This window comes from Panthera uncia, assembly GCF_023721935.1.
Source record: "Panthera uncia isolate 11264 chromosome E2 unlocalized genomic scaffold, Puncia_PCG_1.0 HiC_scaffold_20, whole genome shotgun sequence".
Taxonomy (NCBI): domain Eukaryota; kingdom Metazoa; phylum Chordata; class Mammalia; order Carnivora; family Felidae; genus Panthera; species Panthera uncia.
In genome coordinates, this window is record NW_026057589.1 from 13,833,443 (window position 1) to 13,852,709 (window position 19,267).

The window sequence follows — 19,267 nt, forward strand, 5'->3', positions numbered from 1 at the left end:
ACTTGGGGCGCCTGTGTGGCTTAGTCGGTTAAGGGTCCGACTCTTCATCTCAGCTAAGGACTTGATCTCAGGGTTGTGAGTTCAACCCCCACACTGGGCTCTGTGCTGGGTGTGGAGCCTACTTTTAAAAAATTGGGTTGACTGGGTGGCTCAGCCCATTAAGTGATCAACTACGGATCAAGTCATGATCTCACAGTTTGTGGGTTCAAGCCCCTCATCAGGCTCTGTGCTGACAGCTCAGAGCCTGGAGCCTGCTTCAGATTCTGTGTTTTCCTCTCTCTCTCTCTCTGCCCCTCCCCGCTTCCCCTCAAAAATAAACATAAAAAAAAAAACGCATAATGAACTGGGTTGCCTTTGGAGGATGATAGAGAACAAATTCATTATCCTGAAAATCAGTGAAAGAAAAAACGTGAAAAAATTTCGTGAAGGAAAAGGAGGTAAACTTTCCCCTCCATGTGCTAAACCAACAGCACCACTGGGTAACTGACAGATGGGGGTGTCTCTGTGGAAGTATTCTAGATAATATATGAGAAATGAGTGTTCAAATTAAGTTGCCTCCAGCGTGCAAGCCCTGGAAGAACCAACAGACCCAGGCGGTGAGTGTCAGAGTCAGCTCACCTCACCGAAAGAGAGCCAGCCAGCCCTGAGGGCTCCTGACCAAGGAAGCGGCCCCCACCTACAGCCTGGCCAAGGGGGTGACCCCGCGTCTGATCCGGCCTCTAGATTTAACTGCGGAACCCAGAAATACAGAGGACGAGGAGGGGGCCGCCAGGGCACAGGGGACAAGCGCTGGTGCCTGTTGGATATTTCCCGACCTGCACAGGTTAGTGTGTATCCAGCCTGTGCGGCAGACCCCAGGCAGGGAAGGGCAAAGGGCAGGGGGGCGCAGGGGGCGCAGGGGGCTAGAGGCAGGGGAAGGTGCCTGGAGCACAGGGTGAGGGCTACGAACTGCATAGCCTGGCCGAGGACCGCACCCTTCCAGAGAGGTCCTTGGGTAAAGCTGGCTCCAGCAGATAGAAACTCAGTTCTACCTCGAGTGGAGTCCTGAGCAGGGAGGATGGAAAATAAAGCTAGATCTTTCTAAGAAAGCAGGATTAACTGGGAAAGACGCTGGTAACACCGGCCCTGGGTCACAGTGATACTGCAGCCCCGCGACTCCCAGGTCACACAGAGACACAGGGTAACTCAGTGCCTCCCGTCACATGCTTTTATTGGAAACACTCGGGGTTGGGACGGTGGGAGAAAGAGGCTCAGTTGGCGGCAAGAATTTCCTGAACCCAAGGAATGAGCTCGGTGACGCGGGCGTACACGGCGGGGACGGAGGTGGAGCAGGTGCCGCTGCCCCAGGACACGATGCCCACCAGGGTCCAGGCTCCGTCCTTCTGGCAGACCAGGGGGCCGCCAGAGTCGCCCTGCAGGAGGAGAAAGGACCTGTTTACAAGCCTGAAGCGGGGTGCCGGGGCCCCGGTGTGCGCCCTGACCTGCCCCCGCGCAGGTTCTGTGCAGACAAATGACAAGTGTGGGGGCAGAGACCGGGCAGGAGGCTCTCCGGTCTGGGCCACGTGGCAGGCCCAGCTCTGTCGCCTACTCCTGGTGGGCCTGGGGCACGGGGCTGACACTCTCCCCCGGCTGGCTGGCGTGGGGGCCCCCAGCGCCACGGCCGCCCGGAGGGGTGGAGCCGACGCGGCAGAAAGGAGCAGCCCCCTGGCCCGAGCAGGGGCGGGGCGGGGGCGGGGCCGGCGGGGCGGGGCCATGCCTTACCATGCAGGACGAGACGCCGCTGGCCCCGGCGCAGATCATCACGTCCGTGATCTTGCTGCCCCAGAACTTCTTGCAGTCGGCGTTGGACAGGAGGGGCAGGGCCGCCTGCTGCAGCTTGTCGGGGGTCTTGTTGGCTGGAGGGACACAGGGGGCGGGGGCGGGCGGGGGAGCGGAGGTCAGGAGCCCTCACCCAGCCGGCCCACCCCGGGGTGGAGGAGACCCTGCCTGCCCCCTGCCTGCTCCCAGTCCTTCCCCATCACCATGACCTCGGAAACGGAGCTCCCCACCTTCCCTCAGACCTAACAGTCAGTTCCTGCGGGACCCCTTCCTCTCCCATTCCACACCAGGCAGTGGTGACATGGCTTCCAGCACAGCTGTTCACGCGAGCCCTGCCCTGGCAGCCCGTGTGGTGGGCGGGGGGCACTGCCTCCCCTCCGGGGAAGGGGGCTGACGTCCTTTTCACGGGGCCCCTGCTGGGGACCCGCCGCTCTGGGTGGCAGATGGGGGAGCACCGTCCTCCTGCTGCCCTTTCCTGGCCGCCTCCGTCCCGGTCAAGGACCAGAGGGTGAGCCGGGGCCTGGGCAGGAGCACCCGGGACTCTGGAGGAAGATCGTCAGCGGAGGGAGCAGCCGGGGGAGGGGAGACCCAGCCGGACTCTCAGGGCCCCGAACCACAGCCGGACATCTGACTCCCGGCCCAGACTTCACGGCGAGCTTGACACAAGCGCCCGCCTCAAGTCTGGAGAGGAGTCCAGGCTGGAAACCCGACCGTGGGGACCTCGTTGCAACGTAGTGAGAGTGCCACCTGCTGGTACTTGGGCGTTTCTTCAGCAACTTCGTCTTCAAGTGTGCAGTATTTAAGCTCATCTTTATTCATGTTCCGAAGGTTTTCATTAAGAGGGTTTTAGGGGCGCCTGGGTGGCTCAGTGGGTTGAGTGTCCGACTCTTGGTTTTGGCTCAGGTCATAAAATCTCCCAGTTTCATGGGTTCGAGCCCTGCATTGGTCTCTGTGCTGACAGCTCAGAGCCTGGAGCCTGCTTTGGATTCTGTGTCTCCCTCTCTCTCCGCCCCTCCCCAACTTGCACTGTCTCTCTCAAAATAAACTTTTTTTTGAAAGAGGGTTTTAAATAAATAAATAAATGGAAAGGTTTCAGAGTGTGTAGCAATTTAGACGAGAAAAAAAGGAAAAGCCATATGGGTCCCACCTGGAGACCCCCGCTGCTCAGCCCCAGCCCCAGATGCGTTTCCTGGGTGAAAAGGCCAGGTGGTGCTCACCATTGTGCTTGGTCTTCCCCCAGCCCGTGGTAGCGCACAGCAAACCAGGGGGGAACTCATCCGTAGCCGCGGGCAGGCACACAGGGGACACGGTCTCGGAGAAGCGGGCAGGCGTGGCCAGCTTCAGCAGGGTGATGTCGTTACGGATGGTCAGCATGTTGAACTTGGGGTTCTTGAAAACCTGTGGGGCGGAGCCAAAACGACAAAGTTAGGCCCTCGGATTAGTCAGCAATCGGCAGGGTCCAAGCCCTTTTCCTGGCGGCCCCCGTGGGGAAAACAGATCCACAGGAGCCCGGAATGAGAACTTGAAGGTGAGCCCAGCCACTCGGGCTCCTGTGTTCTCAAGCAGCCCAAGGGTCTTGACCTTCTTGCCGCTGTCCCCAGCCCCGCAGCTGGGCCTCCTGGGCCAGCTGGGCAGGGCTCGGGCCTACCTTGGCGATCTTCAGGACCTGGATGTTCTCCTCATTTGCGTGCTGGTCAAACTCCCCAGCCACGACCACGTGGGATGTCCTAGAGGAATCAATGGGGGTTAAGGACTGGGAGTGGGCCCTGCTCCCTCCTCACCCCCACATGTGGCCAGAAGCAGAGCCCTGAGCCCGCACAGGCCTCACCTGACACCACAGTGGGCAGCAGTGACCACCCAGTCCTCGCTGATGAGGGAGCCCCCGCAGAAGTGGAAGCCGGTTTTATCCTGGAGGGACATGGGGAGGGTCAGGCTTAGCTGGACACCAGAAGCTCCCAGCCTAGCCCCAGCTGGGCTAACACCCCAGTGTGTCCCCCACTCTCTCACAGAAAACCCCCTCACCTGCAGGGACACCTGCCAGGGCCAGGAGCCCGGGACAGCGTCCTCGCCATTGACGATCCTGGACAGGCCATTCAGCACGGGTTCGATGGCGGGGACCCCACATTCTGGGGGAGTAGGAGAAGAGGGAAGAAGGCTGAGGCCCAGAGTCCACAGAACTCCTGCTTCCTTCCACCAGGACCCCACACCACCCTCCAGGCGACTTCTGGCCGCAGTCCTCAACCTCTAGCAACAGGGATCCCCGCGTGAAGCCAGCCCCCAGGCACCCTGCCAGGGATGCAGAGGCCAGGGGCAGGTCCTGCCGGGGAATTCCTGATGAAGGAGCAGAAAACAGGCTGAGAAATCAGACTGCCTGGCTGGACTCCCAGGCCCAGCCTTCATGCTGTGAGAGACCTCAGGGCGTCACTGAATCTCCAGGGCTCATTTTCCTCAGTAAACTGGGGAGCACCCGAGGCTAACCTCACAGGTCAAAGCTCACCTGTTAGATGGGAGCAGTGAAATCGGCCAACCCCAAGTACACGGGGAGTCCAGAACCCTGACGCTTTGCTGAAGCCGGTAAGAACCGGTACGTTCCACCCTTCTGTGCCTACGCTGACTTTTCTTTTCCAGAGGTTTCAGGAACTATTCATCGTGTCAAGTGTTAGTTTCTTAATTATTTAATAAAACAGGACTTTGAACCGTACAAGAACACAGGGGGAAAAACACAAAACATGGGCTCGAACTGTCAGAGGATGAAAAAAGACAGGTGTACTTAATGTGTCTGTGACGCACTTGCTGTGCCGGGACCTGGGGACTTCTCAGCACCCGCACAAGGAAGGTCAGGCTGGTGCAGGCCCGACCACCAGGCAGCCCTCCCTCCCCCGCTCCCTGTGGCAACGCAGGCTTCTCTACAGGTCAGTGCCCGCCCTGCTGCCCCCGGGTGACTCCGTGCAGATCATTATTGCCAAAACATATGTCATCATACTAATCGCTTTCTTTGCAACAGCAAAAACATTAGAGCTAAACCAGGATGTATTTACACAGCTGAGTACTTTACTGTGATTACAGTGAATGGGTCTCCGCACCAACGGGTATAAATCTAAAACTCAGGTGGGTGGGAAAAGGCACTTTTTTTTTTAAGTAACCTCTAAGCCCATCGTGGGGCTTGAACCCTTGACCCTGAGATCAAGAGTCGGAGGCTCCACCAACTTCACCAGTCAGGCGCCCCAGCCATGTTTTAAAATTGACGTAGAGTATAATACTGTTTGTGAAAGCTTATACAACTATTGTACAGAGTTTATGGATTTATAAACATGTACTAAATTAGTAAAACCCACACAGCAAGTTCGGAATTGGGTTCATCTTCCTCTAGGGGAGGAGGGAGAAGGTAACTCTAGCTGAATCTATTTTATGTTTTAAAAAGAAGTACCTGAGGCCAGTCTGCAAAAAGGTAATATTTACAAAACCCTGATGGTAGGTACATGGCTGGAATGTCATTTTCTGTATTTTCTATTATTTCTTCTTCTTTTTTTTAATGGAAAATGAAGGGCTTTGAAAGTGCCTGGCACAATAAATAAAAATCCTAGGAGGAGACACTGAGAGTCTCCTGCAACCATACCCTCAGTCTGCCAACGGCACCCCTGCCCAAGCCACTTCTGGGCCAAAGAACTCTTTGGTACCCTCTTGTCTCAGAGTGTAAGGGCTCAGAGGGCCCCAAGAGGACCCCTGTGCTCTCCACAGCCTCAGTTTGCCTGTCTAGGTAAGAGACCCAAGGGTGCAGAGAAGGGGTCTCTAAAGTCCCTCTTAGCCAGCCCCCAAGGCTCACTCTGGACAGAGCCTCTCGGGCTCCTTCGATGGGCCTGGCCGCGGGGCCGCTGGGAGCTCAGGGCCTCCCCGCAAGCCGACTCCAGGCCCAGCAGGCCCACCCCTGGGATCCCGACACTCACGACCGAAGGCAGCCCCCACAAGGGCGAAGCAGGAGAGAAGCCAGAGAAAGGCCATGTTGCTGCAGTTGGGAAGGAAGGTGTGGGCTGACTGCCCTGAGGGCCCTGTTTTTAAGTCCCCGGGGATACCACAAGCCCTGCCCAACCCGTGGCCCTGCCCAGCCAGAGAAGCCTGAGAGCCGCCCTCTCTGTTATCCACTGTTATTCAAGGACCTTGAGCGATAAGTGGGGGCCAAGCCCCTCTCACAGCCTGGCCTGGCTCTCGGCCCGAGATGCCCCAGCCCCTGGGAAAAGGGCAGCTGTCCTGATGCAACGTCCCCCCTAAGACCCGGCAGTGCCTGGCATCCTAAAGGCTCTGTCGGCAATGCCAGCACCCGGGCCAGGAGCTTGGGCCCCGCAGAGCCCAGCTCTGTGCAGCCTTTGCCAGTCCCAGAGGCGGAGACCCAGCCGCTGCCAGTGCAACAGGGAGGGACCCCAGGTCCTAATTACAGGCAATCCCACCACGGGGTCCAGGAACCCCAGCTGTGCTCACTGGGAGGCCTCCAGCATGGTGAACACAGGCTGCAGGTTCCCAGCAAAGAGTACTTTCACCCAGTATCATCCACAAGTATTCTACAAATGTCCTGGCTTTTCCAGAGGGTCACCTTCAAACCAGCCCAGCCAAGCAGCTTCTGAGTGCGGGGGAGGGAGTGGGGGGGCGGTGAGGGCATCGCCCCCCTGTAGGCCACTAGCGATGCAAGGCTGGCAAACACCCAGGGCTCAACTGAATCTCCTTCTGTGGTAATTCACAATTTAAGGAACTGTAAATAGCTTCGTGTCCTAGAAAATGGGGCTCTGAGATGCACCTGGGTGGCTCAGTCGGTTGAGCAACCAACTTTGGCTCAGGTCATGGTTTCATGGTTCATCGGTTCAAGCCCCGCATCGGGCTCTGTGCTGACACCTCAGAGCCCGGAGCCTGCTTCGGATTCTGTGTCTCCCTCTCTCCCTCTGCCCTTCTCCCTCTCGTGCTCTGTTTCTGTCTCTCAAGAATAAACATTTAAAAAAATATATCTTTTTTAAGTGGGGCTTTGATTCCACACCATTAAATGACACACGAGGGAACAGAAAAGAAACAATGTTGATGGTCCCAGAACAATGAGAAAAGGAGGGTGTACATAACAGGACGGTGATGCATTTGCCGTAAGTAGAGGCCTAGTGACCTCTCGGCAGACCCTGGTCTAGATGTTGGGTGCTCACACGCACATAGCACCCTGCCCTCGTGGGGCCAAAAGCCTAGTGACAGAGACAGACACTAAAGGGACAGGCATATGATGTCGTGAGTCCTATAGTCCAGGCAGGGAAGGGAGAGTGCTGCTGTTCTGGAAGGCTCCCTGGGCCTCCCCCGTAAGGCGGTTTGTAGAGGAAGGTGGGCGGCCAGAGCAGTCTCCTCCCGGGGCCTCCAGGCGCTGTGGTCCCAGGGCCCAGTTGTCCTGGGAGAAGCTGGCCAGAGTGAGCAGCACAGGGTCACTGCTTCTGATTGGAACTCCACGGGCCTGGAGGTTTTGTCTTGATCTGTTCTTTTGGTTCTACAGAAGAGCTGTGTGTAGTCACCACGGGGTAGGTTCAAAGTGCTTCCCCGAGGGGCAAGCGGGGGCTCTGACCAGTGGGGATGGTGGCCGCAGGTGGCGCGGGGCTCCTAGAGGAACCCCGTCTCTGGGGAAGGGCTGAGGCAGCCGTACTTCTGGGGACACAGAGGGCGTCCCCACTAACTAGGTCTGAGGCTTTCTGATACCTCAGCAGGCTGTGTGGTCCTCCCGGGGGTCCCAGCTGAGTGTCAGCCATGGCCTTGAGGGTAAGGAATCCATATCCAAGTTTCAGGTCAGGGTCACTTATTGAAACATTAACACGTGCTGGGTTTTCTTCTCGTTTTTTCCTTCCCTCATTCCAAACTGGTCGCCACGCCAATTGTATTTTGCTTGCCTCAGGGACTTTTCCAGAGAGTCTCTGACTCTCTAGGTCTGTTGTGGAAGTGAACTCCTGGCCCACCTGAGCGAAGGAGGAGGAACTGGCCTCAGAAGGCTACCTGAAAGGGAGGGAGAGCTTCCCCACTGAGAGATGAGCCAGGGCGGCTCAGAGCAACCCAGTCACGTTTGAGCCTATCTGTCGCTGCATTTTGTGCTTTGACAACAAACCAGACCGTGAGGGGAGCACTCCCTGGGGGCAGGGTGATCTCCGTGTTACCAAGAGTGATCGCCAGGGCTGCGTGCCCACAGCCGTTCCCCCTTCTCACCCCCACAGGCGGTTCCCGAGGAGAGTCGCCGCCCCCCCAGCTCTCAGGGGGAGACTGATTCCTGTAAGCAGGAGAGGCTAAGAGGAGTCCCGGGGACCCCCGGCCCGCCCTTCCTGCACTGTGGCGGTCTCGTGGGGCTGTGGCACTTGGCACTGGGGCCACCATCTCGAGGCCCAGACAAGAAAGAGATCCTGCCTCGGGATTACGGCATCACTGAGCTGCTGAGCAAAACCCGCATTTGCAACCTCCAAATCTCTGCTGGTTCGCTCTCAGAGAAGCAAATCCCGGTTGTTTAATCACCGTGTCATGTGTTTTATGACAAGAAGCATCTGGACTAATACAAAGTAACCGCAAGAATGGAGCTACGTGTCTTCGTTTTCCCCTTCTGACCCACCTTCCAGCTTTCTCCACCGTGCTGGCCTCCCGCGGACTGACCCTCAGGGACAGGAGCAGGGTCCTGTCGCGGGGGGAGGGAGAGAGGTCTGCTACTTATTCTGAGGGTTGGCTGCACCCCTCTCCACTGGCTGCAGTTCCTTTCAGGAGGCCCTCTCTGCTCAGGCCCCCGTTCTGGGTTCCAGAACTGCTCTCCCCTTGTCCTGTCAGTTCTGGGGATGTCCCTATTGTCGCCAGGGCCCTGTGCGACATTTCTTTTTCTTTTTTTAAGAGGAGGGGTTTGTCCACGAGGGCGGAGGAGGGAACTGGCAGTTAGGATCTTTTTTTCTTTTTTATGTTTATTCATTTTTGAGAGAGAGCGAATGAGCAGGAATGGGGAAGAGAGAAAGGGGGACAGAGGATCCAAAGCAGGCTCTGCAATGACACCCCATGTGGGGCTTGAACTCACAAATCGTGAGATCATGACCTGAGCCAAAGTCGGACGTTCAACCAACTGAGCCACTCAGGCGCCCCTCCTCACTCACCGTTTTTGTTTTCCCTAAGCCCTGCCCACAGTTTGGTAAAATTCCCTTTATTTAAACTCACCCCAATCAGCCCAGTTTTGAGTGTGCCACCTGTTTTCTGGCTGATATACAGGCTGTGCCCCCAGGACCACTGAACACGGGATTCTGGGAAAGGGCTGCCCACATACTGGAGAAGTCCACGGAGAACCTCTATGTCAGGGAAGATGAGGCCCAGGTGGCCGATGGCATGCGGTGGCATCACGATACTCAGATTAACACTGGGGGTGGCAAAGGCTGGAGTGCAGGCGGGAATAAGGCAGCGGAGGGTAAGTGGCTGTGGCCCCGAGTTCCCGCAGGTTCAGTGCTGATCATAAACACTGGGGAGTCACACCAGTGGTCCAGGAGCGCACGACAGGGTGATCAGTCATTAGAGAAATGCACACCGAAACCACAGTGAGATATAGTTCATACCCATTAGGATGGCAAATAGAAGCAAAAACCAGAAAACAGCAAATAACAAGAATTAGGATGTGAAGAAATGAGATCCCTCGCCCATTGGAAGCGTGCATTAAAGACAGATTCAACCTATGATCTCACCATCCACTTCCGCGAGTATACCGAGAAGAACTGAAAACAGGTCCCCACAGACAAATCTGCAGACCCGTGTCTGTAGCAACATCATTTACGGTCTAGGACACGGAAGCAACCCACGTATCTCAAACGAATCGTGGTCCACACACGGGATGGAGTATTATGCAGCCTTAAAAAGGAAGGAGATTCTGACCCAGGCTACCACGTGGGGGAACCTGGAGGACATTGTGCGGGGTGAGTAAGCCAGCCACAAAAAGGCAAAGATCTGCACGATCTGTTTACAGGAGATGATTGCACAGGAAGTAGACTGGTGGCTGCCTGGGGGCTGGCAGAGGGACACGGTGACAGTTTAATGGGTACGGAGTTTCAGTGTGGCAAGATGAAGAGTTCTGGACACGGCGGTGATGACGGCTGCACAAAATGCAGACGCTCCTAACACCACTGGGCCGTTCACTTGAACGTGGCCAAGATGGTAAATTTTGTGTGGTGAGTATTTTACCACAATTTGAAACATTTTAAAAACACATACACGCAGGGGCACCTGAGTGGCTCAGTTTGTTAAGCACCGACTCTTGGTTTTGGCTCAGGTCATGATCTCGCAGTTTGTGGGTTCAGGCCCCACATGGGGATCTGTGCCGATCAGGGCCTCCTTAGGATTCTCTCTCTCCCTCTCTCTCTGCCCATTTCCCACTCGTGTGCTCTTTCTCTCTCTCAAAATAAATAAATAAACTTTAAAACACACACACACACACGATACCACTTCATGATAGCTATAGCTATAATTTAAAATTTTTTGTTTATAATTTAAAATTATTTTATTTTTAAGATTAAAAAAAATTTTTTTTAAGTTTATTTATTTATTTTGAGGGGCGGGGGTACAGAGAGAGAGGAAGAGAAAGAATCCCAAGCAGGCTCTGCGCTGTCAGAGCAGAGGCTGCTGTGGGGCTCAATCCCAGAAACGGGGAGACCACGATCTGAGCTGACATCAACAGCCAGACACCCAACCGACTGAGCCACCCAGGTGCCCCATGGCCATAATTTTTTAAATAGGCAATAACAAATTTTGGCAACGATGTGGAGAGCGGAACCCTCATACGTTGCTGGAGGGAATGTAAAACGCCGTCGTCTCTGTGGAAAAGAGTATGATGGTTCCTGAGAAAGCTAAAAATAGAATTAGTGTAGGGCCCAGCAATTCCACTCCTATGTATATGATCCTCAAAAATGAAAGCAGGGAGTCGAGCAGATATTGGTGCAACAGTGTTCACAGCAGCGCTACTCACAATAGCCAAAAGGTGGACACAACCCAAATGTCCATCAGTGGACGAATGGAGAGACAGTATGTGGAGCATCCATGCAATGGAATACTATTCAGCCCTGAAAGAGTGGGGCACCGACACATCCTACAACAGGGATCAACCCTGAAAACCTTATGCTCGAAGACAGAGTCACCGTCAACTACCGACTGTGCGATTCCATTTCCATGAAACATCCACAATAGGCAAATGCATAGAGACAGAAATTGAAGAAGAGGCTGCAAGGGCTAGAGGGGGCAGGGAAATTGGAGGTATTGTTCAATGGACACAGAGTTTCTAGTAGAGGTGATGAAAAAGTTTTGAAAACAGTGGGCCCGGTTGTACAACCTCGTGAATGTAATCCATGCTACTGAATTGTACTCTTAAAAGTGGTTAAAACGGGGGCGCCTGGGTGGCTCAGTTGGTTGAGCGTCCGACTTCAGCTCAGGTCATGATCTCACACTCCATGAATTCGAGCCCCTCATCAGGCTCTGCGCTGACAGCTCGGAGACTGGAGCCTGCTTCAGATTCTGTGTCTCCCTCTCTTTCTCTGCCTCTCCCCTGCTCATGCTCTGTCTCTCTCTGTCTCAAAAATAAATAACAACATTTAAAAACAATTTTTTTTTAAATGGTTAAAACAGCAGTATGCCTGGGTGGCTCAGTCAGGTAAGCATCCAACTCTTGACTTCAATTCAGGTCATGATCTCATGGTTTGTGAGATCGAGCCCCGTGTCAGGCTCTGCACTGACAGCCAGATGCCTGCTTGGGATTCTGTCTCTCCCTGTCCCTCTGCCCCTCCCGTCTGTGCGCACAACCTCGCGCGCTCTCTCTCTCTCTCTCCAAATAAATAAATAAACATTAAAAAAATTTTTTTGATGGTTAAATGGCAAATTTTATGTTATACATGTTTTACCACAATTTTCAAAATTTAATGTAATATACCCCAAACCACTGATTTGTCCACTTTAAATAGGTGAGTTGTATAGTATGTGGTTCATACCGTGTGGCCGAGGACGAGCCTGGAGCCTGACCTGGGGCTTGGAAAGTTGCAGAACCTGACACACACTCAACCCCGTCACGTTAGGAACTGGTGGGGAAGGGGTGGGGCCCCTGAAAACATGAGATGGGGTGCTTCGGGCAAAGCAAGGCTAGAGAACTCTGAACCCCCAAATCTCTGTGACCCTCCCCCCCCAAGCCAGCACAGGTGTTCGCATCCCCTGTCTGAGAGAACCAATCTCTCTCTGCATAAAAGCTCTCTGGGACATCCTGGGGCTGTCACCTTCTGAGACAATGCCAGTTGTCCTCAGAACCTACCCCACCAATCCGTATCACCCCTACGAGACTAGATCCTCCACATTTCCCTGTACCCACACCTTTCTCCCTTAAACTCCATATGGAAGGTGAGAGACTGAACACACAAACGGACAAGAGCCAGGCCGTACAGAAGACGGAAGAACAACTCTGACCTGCCGTCTGCAGCCGCCAGCCCAGCGAGCCAGGAACACCGGGCCCCAAACGGCCAGGCCTCGAGTCTCGGACGGCTTCCCTAACCTTTGCCCCACTTCCAAGGTAGGACCAGCCAGAGAAGCAAGTGGGCATCGCTAACCGTTCGCGTGGGATGCCCCGCTTCCAAGCGGCGCCCCCCCCCCCAGGCTTCTCCGCGCCAAAGGCCTGCGATCAGGGCACCCCTCAAGCCTGCCCTTCGTCCGGAACAGAGGTTTCCCTCTCGCCTGCCTGCCTGCGAGTCTCTGCCCGGCTCCGTGCCGTGCGTGGCGAGCTCCGAACGAAGAGCCTCGGCTTGTTGTCGTTCCCGCGGTCCTCCCGGACTTCCACAAAGGCCAGGCTCCTGTTGGCGGCGCCCCCCACGCACGTTCCCCTCCGGGGTCCAGGTAAGGTCTCCTGCACTGCCAGCCCCGCGGTGCGTCCCCCCACCGTTGTCAGCTGGGAGCTCCCCTTCTCCTGGTTTCCCGAGGCCGCGCCCACACCTTCACAAGTGGTCTGTTAAAGGTTCCACGAGTTGCCCGGTTGATCCGGCTATTTGTTTCCTCTGGGGCCGGGGGTTCCGGGTAGATACGGTCAGGCGGCCCAAAACTGCTTGTATTATCAGCTGAACGTGACTTTTTTTTTAAGAGAGAGAGACAGACAGAGAAAGAGAGAGAGAGAATACGAGCAGGGGAGGGGGCGGAGGGAGGGAGGGAGGGAGGGAGAGAGAGGGACTCTTAAGCAGGCTCCACGCTCAGTGCAGAACCTGACACGGGGCTTGATCCCACAACCTCGGGATCACGACCTGAGCCAAAATCAAGAGTCAGACACTCAACCGACTGAGCCGCCCAGGCGGCCCCCTGGACATGCCTTTTCTCTGAGGAAACGTTGCCAGTTGAGCTACGAAATAATGCTTTCTTTTCACTTAGGATTTTTAGTTTTGCTTTATGGGAAGAGGCCTTGTTACGTATTAAACATAGGCTTTTTATCACCTATTATTCCTGGGCACACAGAAAGGACCAGACGTAAGGAAGGTAAATGAAGGTATTCCTCACACTCAGTCACCCCGAGAAGCTGGTCCCTCTAAGGCCTCTCCGGGTGGGAGTCACCTCTGCTCGTGTGGCCCGTGCCATCTGGCCGTCCTGGGTATCCGTGGGGCGGCACTGCTTAGGAGAGACTCGTGCAATGGCGCCTGCGAGGTGTTTCCAAAAGGCCAGCGTCCACTGGGTGTGGCCGCTCCCTTGACCTTACCGGAAGGGGCCACGAGGATGCTCAGACGCTGACCAGGCTCCTCAGCCTCAAACGGTCCTCAGCCGGGCTGTGGTTTGAAGCCCGAGACAGGCCGACCCTGCCCAGAGATGCCATTAGGAATACCAACCAGGTCTGTACAGGCACCAGGGCCACCTCGCCGGCAACTTAAAGTGGACGTCAACTGTAAGACAACTCTGAATCTCAAAAAAACGAAAATGTGAAAATCATTTGTCTTAGAAATGAGTAGGTTGGGGTGCCTGGGTGGCTCAGTCGGCTAAGCGTCTGACTCCTGAATTCAGCTCAGGTCATGATCTCACGGTTCCTGGGTTCGAGCCCTGTGTTGGGCTCGGCACTGACATCACAGAGCCTGCTTGGGATTCTTGCCCTCTCTCTCTGCCCTTCCCCACCCACGCTCACACTCTCTCAAAATAAATAAATAAATTTAAAAAACTGATCAAATATGTTCAATGAGACAAACATATGTTGGGTGAGCCAAAAAAGTGGGTGAGTGCCATTCCGTGCAGGCCCTCAGCATCAGGCTCCCTGGCTACGTTCGGGGGGTTGCCGGCCTCGTGGTTCTGAGCCCAGTGGGGAGTTTGCACCTGGCCGCTGAGCCCCTCGTCTGGTTTTCCAGCTCACCATCCTGACAACACTGTGAGCCTCTTAAGAAACTCGTTCTCCCCTTAAGTCCACAGAGTTTTGTTTTGCTGGTGACTGAGAATCTTGACTTGCACAAAAAGCCACAGCTTTTGAATTGTGGGATGCCAGGCTGTTCCATTTCAAATGCCTAAGTCCTGCAGGAATCAAGGCATAAGATATGTGCCATTAAGAAAGAAAGAAAGAAAGAAAGAAAGAAAGAAAGAAAGAAAGAAAGAAAGAAAGAAAGAAAGAAAGACAAGGGGAGCCTGGGTGGCTCGGTTAAGTATCCGACTTCGGCTCAGGTCATGATCTCACAGTTCATGAGTTCGAGCCCCACATCGGGCTCTGTGCTGACAGTTCGGAGTCTGCGTTAATTCGCTCTCTCACTCTCTCTCTCTCTCTCTCTCTGCGCCTCGTAGCTCACATTCTGTGTCTCTCAAAAATAAATAAACAGTTAAAAAAAAGAAAAAAAGATGAAAGAATCAGTTTCCATTTTTCTCATCTCAGAGGAAATACTTTCCCTGGTTGGCAGTCAGTGACGGTAGCCTAGCAAAACCTAGTCCCCCATTCTTTCAAATTTTATTGGAGATAGAGAAGGCTCAGCTAAAATGCTTCCTTTCCTGACCCCCTTGCAGCTAGAGGTGGCCTGGAGAGACAGCTCTGCTAATGACTTGTAAGGAGACGCCACTGGATGGGGCTACTGGGAAGACTTTTTAAAATGGAACAGATTCTGTTGGCATTGTTTTTTTGCCCTTTTCGCTCCCTTCTTTTCCTGCCTGAATGCAGACGTGATGCTTGGAGGTTCAGCAGCCATCTTGGAGCCACGAGGAAGATGCCTCGGGCTTTGAGTTGCCACATCAGCCTCGGACCTTCTCCCTTGAGAATTCTTGTTAAATGAGAAAATAAATGTCTACTTCGCTTAAGCTATAGTTTTTCAGGTGTTTATATTTCACAGCTGAACACAATGCCAGCACGTGCCCGGCAGTTTGAAATATATGACAGTTCCCCCCACCTCCAAACACTAACTTAAGATGCCCTGAGCTAGAGGAGAAAGGAGTGTTCAGGGTGCATCTCTGACAACAGGCTTGAGATCCTGCCCGCAGCCATCTTCTGTTCCTTACTCTGCCATGGCTGGGGGGAAAAAATGATAGGAAAACAAGGGAGTTTAAGGCAGGGCCTTTGTCTTACTGCCTCTGACCAACCTTAGACATGCACCTCCAATCCCATCTGAGGGCCGCCTGTGAAGACTGGGAGGCTGGACCCTGCAGAGCGCCCCGAGCCTAGCACAGCAGAGGAAGCAGCCAGAAGTCTCCCAGGGTCCCGCAAGAGTGCGGCAGTGGCTGAGAAAGAAGCCTAGCCCTCGGGAGGCCTCGTGACAGGGCAGAGAAAGGGCCAGCTGCAGCCACGAGATGCAGGTTCCTCGGCAACCAGCAGTGTGGACACCTGAGGAGAACCAGCTCCCCTCTGTACGTCTGGGTTCACTGCCAGCCAAGGATGACAGTAGTTACGCTCCATGGGCTGAGATTTGGTTTCAGGCTCCTGAGAAAATAAATGATCAAAACAGAAATGACGCGGGGCACCTGGGTGGCTCAGGGCAAGCAGTGTCTGACTTCAGCTCAGGGCACGATCTCACGGATCGTGGGTTTGAGCCTCGCATCCGGCTCTGTGCTGACAGCAAAGAGGGCCGCTTTGGATCCTGTCTCCTTCTCTCTGCCCCTCCCCTACTCGCACTCTCTCAAAAATAAATAAACCTTAAAAAAAATAGAAAACAGGGGCACCTTAGTGGCTCAGTCAGTTAAGCATCTGACTCTGGCTTGGGTCATGATCTCGCAGGTCATGGGTTCAAGCCCCACGTTGGGCTCTGTGTGGACAGCTCCGCCTGCTTTGGGTTCTGTGTCTCCCTCTCCCTGCCCCTCCCCTACCTGCACTCTGTCTCTGTCTCTCTCTCTCAAAAATAAGTAAACATTAAAACAAGTTTTTAAAAAGAAAAGAAACAATGTTCTCTAATAGAAAAACTTAAAACCTTACATTTTTCACATGCCTGTGTGTAGGGCTGAGAGTCACCTCAGTACAAGGAACGAAAAAGAGGGCTGGGATGGGGAAGAGGCAACAGCCCAAACTTCCAGGTGGGAGAACGGCGCATGCATTGTGGGGTGAGGGAACTACCAACAGAGGCAAGAACACAAGTGAATCATAAAACCATTTGCCTGAGTGAAAGAATCCAGATGCAAAGACAGGAGCTTCCACTTATGTAAATTTCTACAACAGGCAAAACTAATCTATGGGGAAAGAAATAGTTACAGTGGTTGCTGGTTGCCTCAGGAGAGGGGTAGTTGGAAAGAGGCGTGAGGGAACTTTCTGGGGTGACGGCATTAATTTACATCTTGGTTGTGGTGTCTGTGACACTATGGTGTGCGCCTGCATGTATGTATATATATATAAATTCATTCTGCTGTTTACTTAAGATCTGTGCATTTCATCATGTGTAAATTATACTTCAGTGTATCTTATTTTTAATAAAAAAGAGAGTTCGGATTTGACTCCTTACGAGGCAGGACTTCAAGAAGGAAGTTCACCTAAGGAAACTGACATCTGAGTTCTGGCCTCGAGCAATGCCCTAGTGTTAGAGTTGGCAACCATGGGAGGACGCCTGCGTAATGCTCACCTCCCCCCACCCCGTCCACGCCGACAGGACCGGGATCCCTGGCACAACCCCCACCCGAGGCCAAATCCCAGGAGGTAGCTGGGCAGAGACTGGCTCAGGGCCCCCAGCAAAGCTCTTCCCCTCAACACAGGCTGCCTGGGAAAGAGCTGTCCCCATCAGGTTTGCTCCCAGGGCGCACAGGGATCGGGTCGTCTCCTAAATACATTTCAGTGAGTTACACCTTTCCCCGGGCTTGCTTCAGCACTGCCCGCTAAACACACTAGACGCTGCCTGCTTGCAACGAGGTAACAAGCGCAGAGTTACGACTTTCTCAGATGGCAGACAACCCGCAAGCAAAGCCGTACCTTCTCCCTGGGAGTGTGCACGAGCGCGGACGGGTGCACTCCAGGGGCTTAGGAAGCAGGGTTCCAAACCCCTGGCTGGGAAGTTAGAAATATTAACGAAAAATGCAAGCCAGGAAAATATTCGTTACCGTAAACTTGATTTGCTGAACAACTTCTGGGCGCAGACACCCGTCGGCTTGTCCCGGGACGCCGACGAGAGGCTGCTGGGCAGGGGCCGGCCGTAGCCGAGGCCGAGCTGCGCCCGTGAAGAGGCGCTCTGCGCGCAGGCGCGGAGGAGCCTTGGCGTCGTAAGGCAGGGAAGGGCGCAGGCAAAGGGGTCCCTCGGGTGGGTCTGGGGTCGCGGCGGGGCGGGGTGGAGGGCCCGGGCCCCGCCCCAGTGAACCTCTGGCCCCGCCCCCGGCAGGAGTGGGCGCAGGTGCGGGCTCGCCCTCCCCGCCTCCACCTGCAGCTGCGCGCTTTCTCAGACCTCTCAGGGCGCGCGAGCGGCGCGGGGGGGTGGGGCGCGGGCGGGCAGTCTGTTCCCAAGGCCTCAGCCACCTGCTGGCTCGGGCCGTCCTGACCCCGCCCCCGCCACTCTGCCCCTCCCCCTCTCGGGTCCCGCTACACCCGCGGTCGCTGCCACTGCGCCTCAGGGGACGACCGCTGCGGCTCCACAAATGGAACAACTCACCGGGGGCCGCAGCATCAGGGCCAGCCTCTCCCGACAGTGCCTCCACCTGGGCCTTCCTTCCTCGGTTGCCCCCCTCGGCCTCTCAGCCCTGGCCCCCTGCCTTGTGGGCTCATTGGTGCCCTTTGACCTCCTCCGGGCGACCACCTGCGACATTAGGCACAATTTGCCCTTTGCTCTGTGTCCAGCTCAGGCGTGGACACAGCCTCCGAGCCTTGCTTGGCGCACTCCCGCATGCTCCCGTGACTTAAATGTCCGGGTGTGGGTGAGGCCCTCCTGCCTCGCTATTAATAATGGTAAGGTTTGTGAGATCGAGCACCCCCCGAGCCCGGAGGGGGCTCTGTGCTGATGGATCCGATTCGGATCCACTGCTCCCCTCGCTCTCTGCCCCTCCCCCCCACTCACTTTCTCTCTCTTAAAAATAAATCGGCATTAAACAAAATCTTTTTAAAATGATAAGGATATGAGGCACCTGAGTGGCTCAGTCCGTTAAGTATCCGACTTCAGCTCAGGTCACGATCTCAAGGGTTGGTGGGTTTGAGCCCCACATCCGGCTTTGTGCTGACGGTGCTGAGCCTGCTTCAGATTCTGTGTCTCCCTCTCTCTCTCTGCCCCTGCCCGACTTGCACTCTCACTCTCTCAATGATAAATAAACATTTAACATTTTTTGTTTTAAATGATAACTCCTTAGCTGGTGGAATGTACATTTTACTTTTTTTTTTTTTTTTTTAACTTAAACTCTCCAACTCCTCCCCATGGAAGCTTGCTAAAGCAGGAGAAATTTGTTTCTTTTCTTTTGTTCCAGTTGACTAGGGGCCTGGGCCTGGTAAGCGTGGGTTGTAAGGAAGAACAGGCTTGCTCAGGTAGCATGGTCTCACAGAAGGGGCCACCCCGCCCCCTGCAACCCATTTTGTGCCTTGCCTTCCCACCTGATATAGTGTGGCCATCCCTTGCTGTCATGGGACAGTCTTCTAGAACGTGGGAAGGGCACCAACAGGCAATGCAGGAAGGAGTTCAGAGGATCAGCGAGTATGGATGATTTTGTGTTAGGCCTGGTCCTGGCTCAAGATGGGTCATGCCCTTTCATACTGTGGGATCCACACTATAAGCATCCCCCATTTTACATGCTTAGAAACAAAACCGGAGAGGGCAGGTAACCTGCCCAAGTCTCCACAGCTGTTTGGTGCTGAAATGTGTGCCGTGGAGCACGCTACGGTCATCGATGCGATGGAAGTTAAAAACAGCCCTGCGATACCATTTTCCTTGTGTGTTTCGCGGGGCTTCGCTGTGCCTGGCAGCCTCACCTTCAGATTTCTCCTCTTCCAGTTTCCCTGGTGCTGAGAAAGGGCCCCACTGCCCACCCTGTCGGCCAAGCCAGAAACAGGCCTCCTGCCTGCCTCCCCACGCCCCCA

The 19,267-nt window shown here is 54.7% G+C and overlaps 1 protein-coding gene across 1 annotated transcript; it reads right to left on the minus strand.

Annotated features, from left to right (window-relative positions):
• Positions 1-1,195: 1,195 nt before the first annotated feature.
• On the minus strand, positions 1,196-18,011 carry LOC125916665 (chymotrypsinogen B-like). Its single transcript, XM_049622997.1, has 8 exons — positions 17,859-18,011; positions 17,317-17,743; positions 3,841-3,944; positions 3,647-3,726; positions 3,467-3,545; positions 3,036-3,216; positions 1,762-1,895; positions 1,196-1,412 (listed from the first exon to the last, which is right to left on the minus strand). The coding sequence occupies exons 1-8, from the start codon at positions 18,009-18,011 to the stop codon at positions 1,251-1,253; spliced, it is 1,320 nt and encodes a 439-aa protein (XP_049478954.1). The 3' UTR covers positions 1,196-1,250.
• Between the last annotated feature and the right edge of the window lie 1,256 nt (positions 18,012-19,267).

Coding starts and splice junctions, on each gene's coding strand:
- LOC125916665 (XM_049622997.1), bottom strand. CDS start 18,011: ATGTCGCAGGTGGTCGCCCGGAGGAGGTCAAAGGGCACCAATGAGCCC. Junction 3,945..17,316: donor TTCAGCAAATCAAGTTTACG/GTAACGAATATT, acceptor CTACTCCCCCAG/AATGTGGGGTCCCCGCCATC. Junction 3,546..3,646: donor GCTGCCCACTGTGGTGTCAG/GTGAGGCCTGTG, acceptor TGATTCCTCTAG/GACATCCCACGTGGTCGTGG.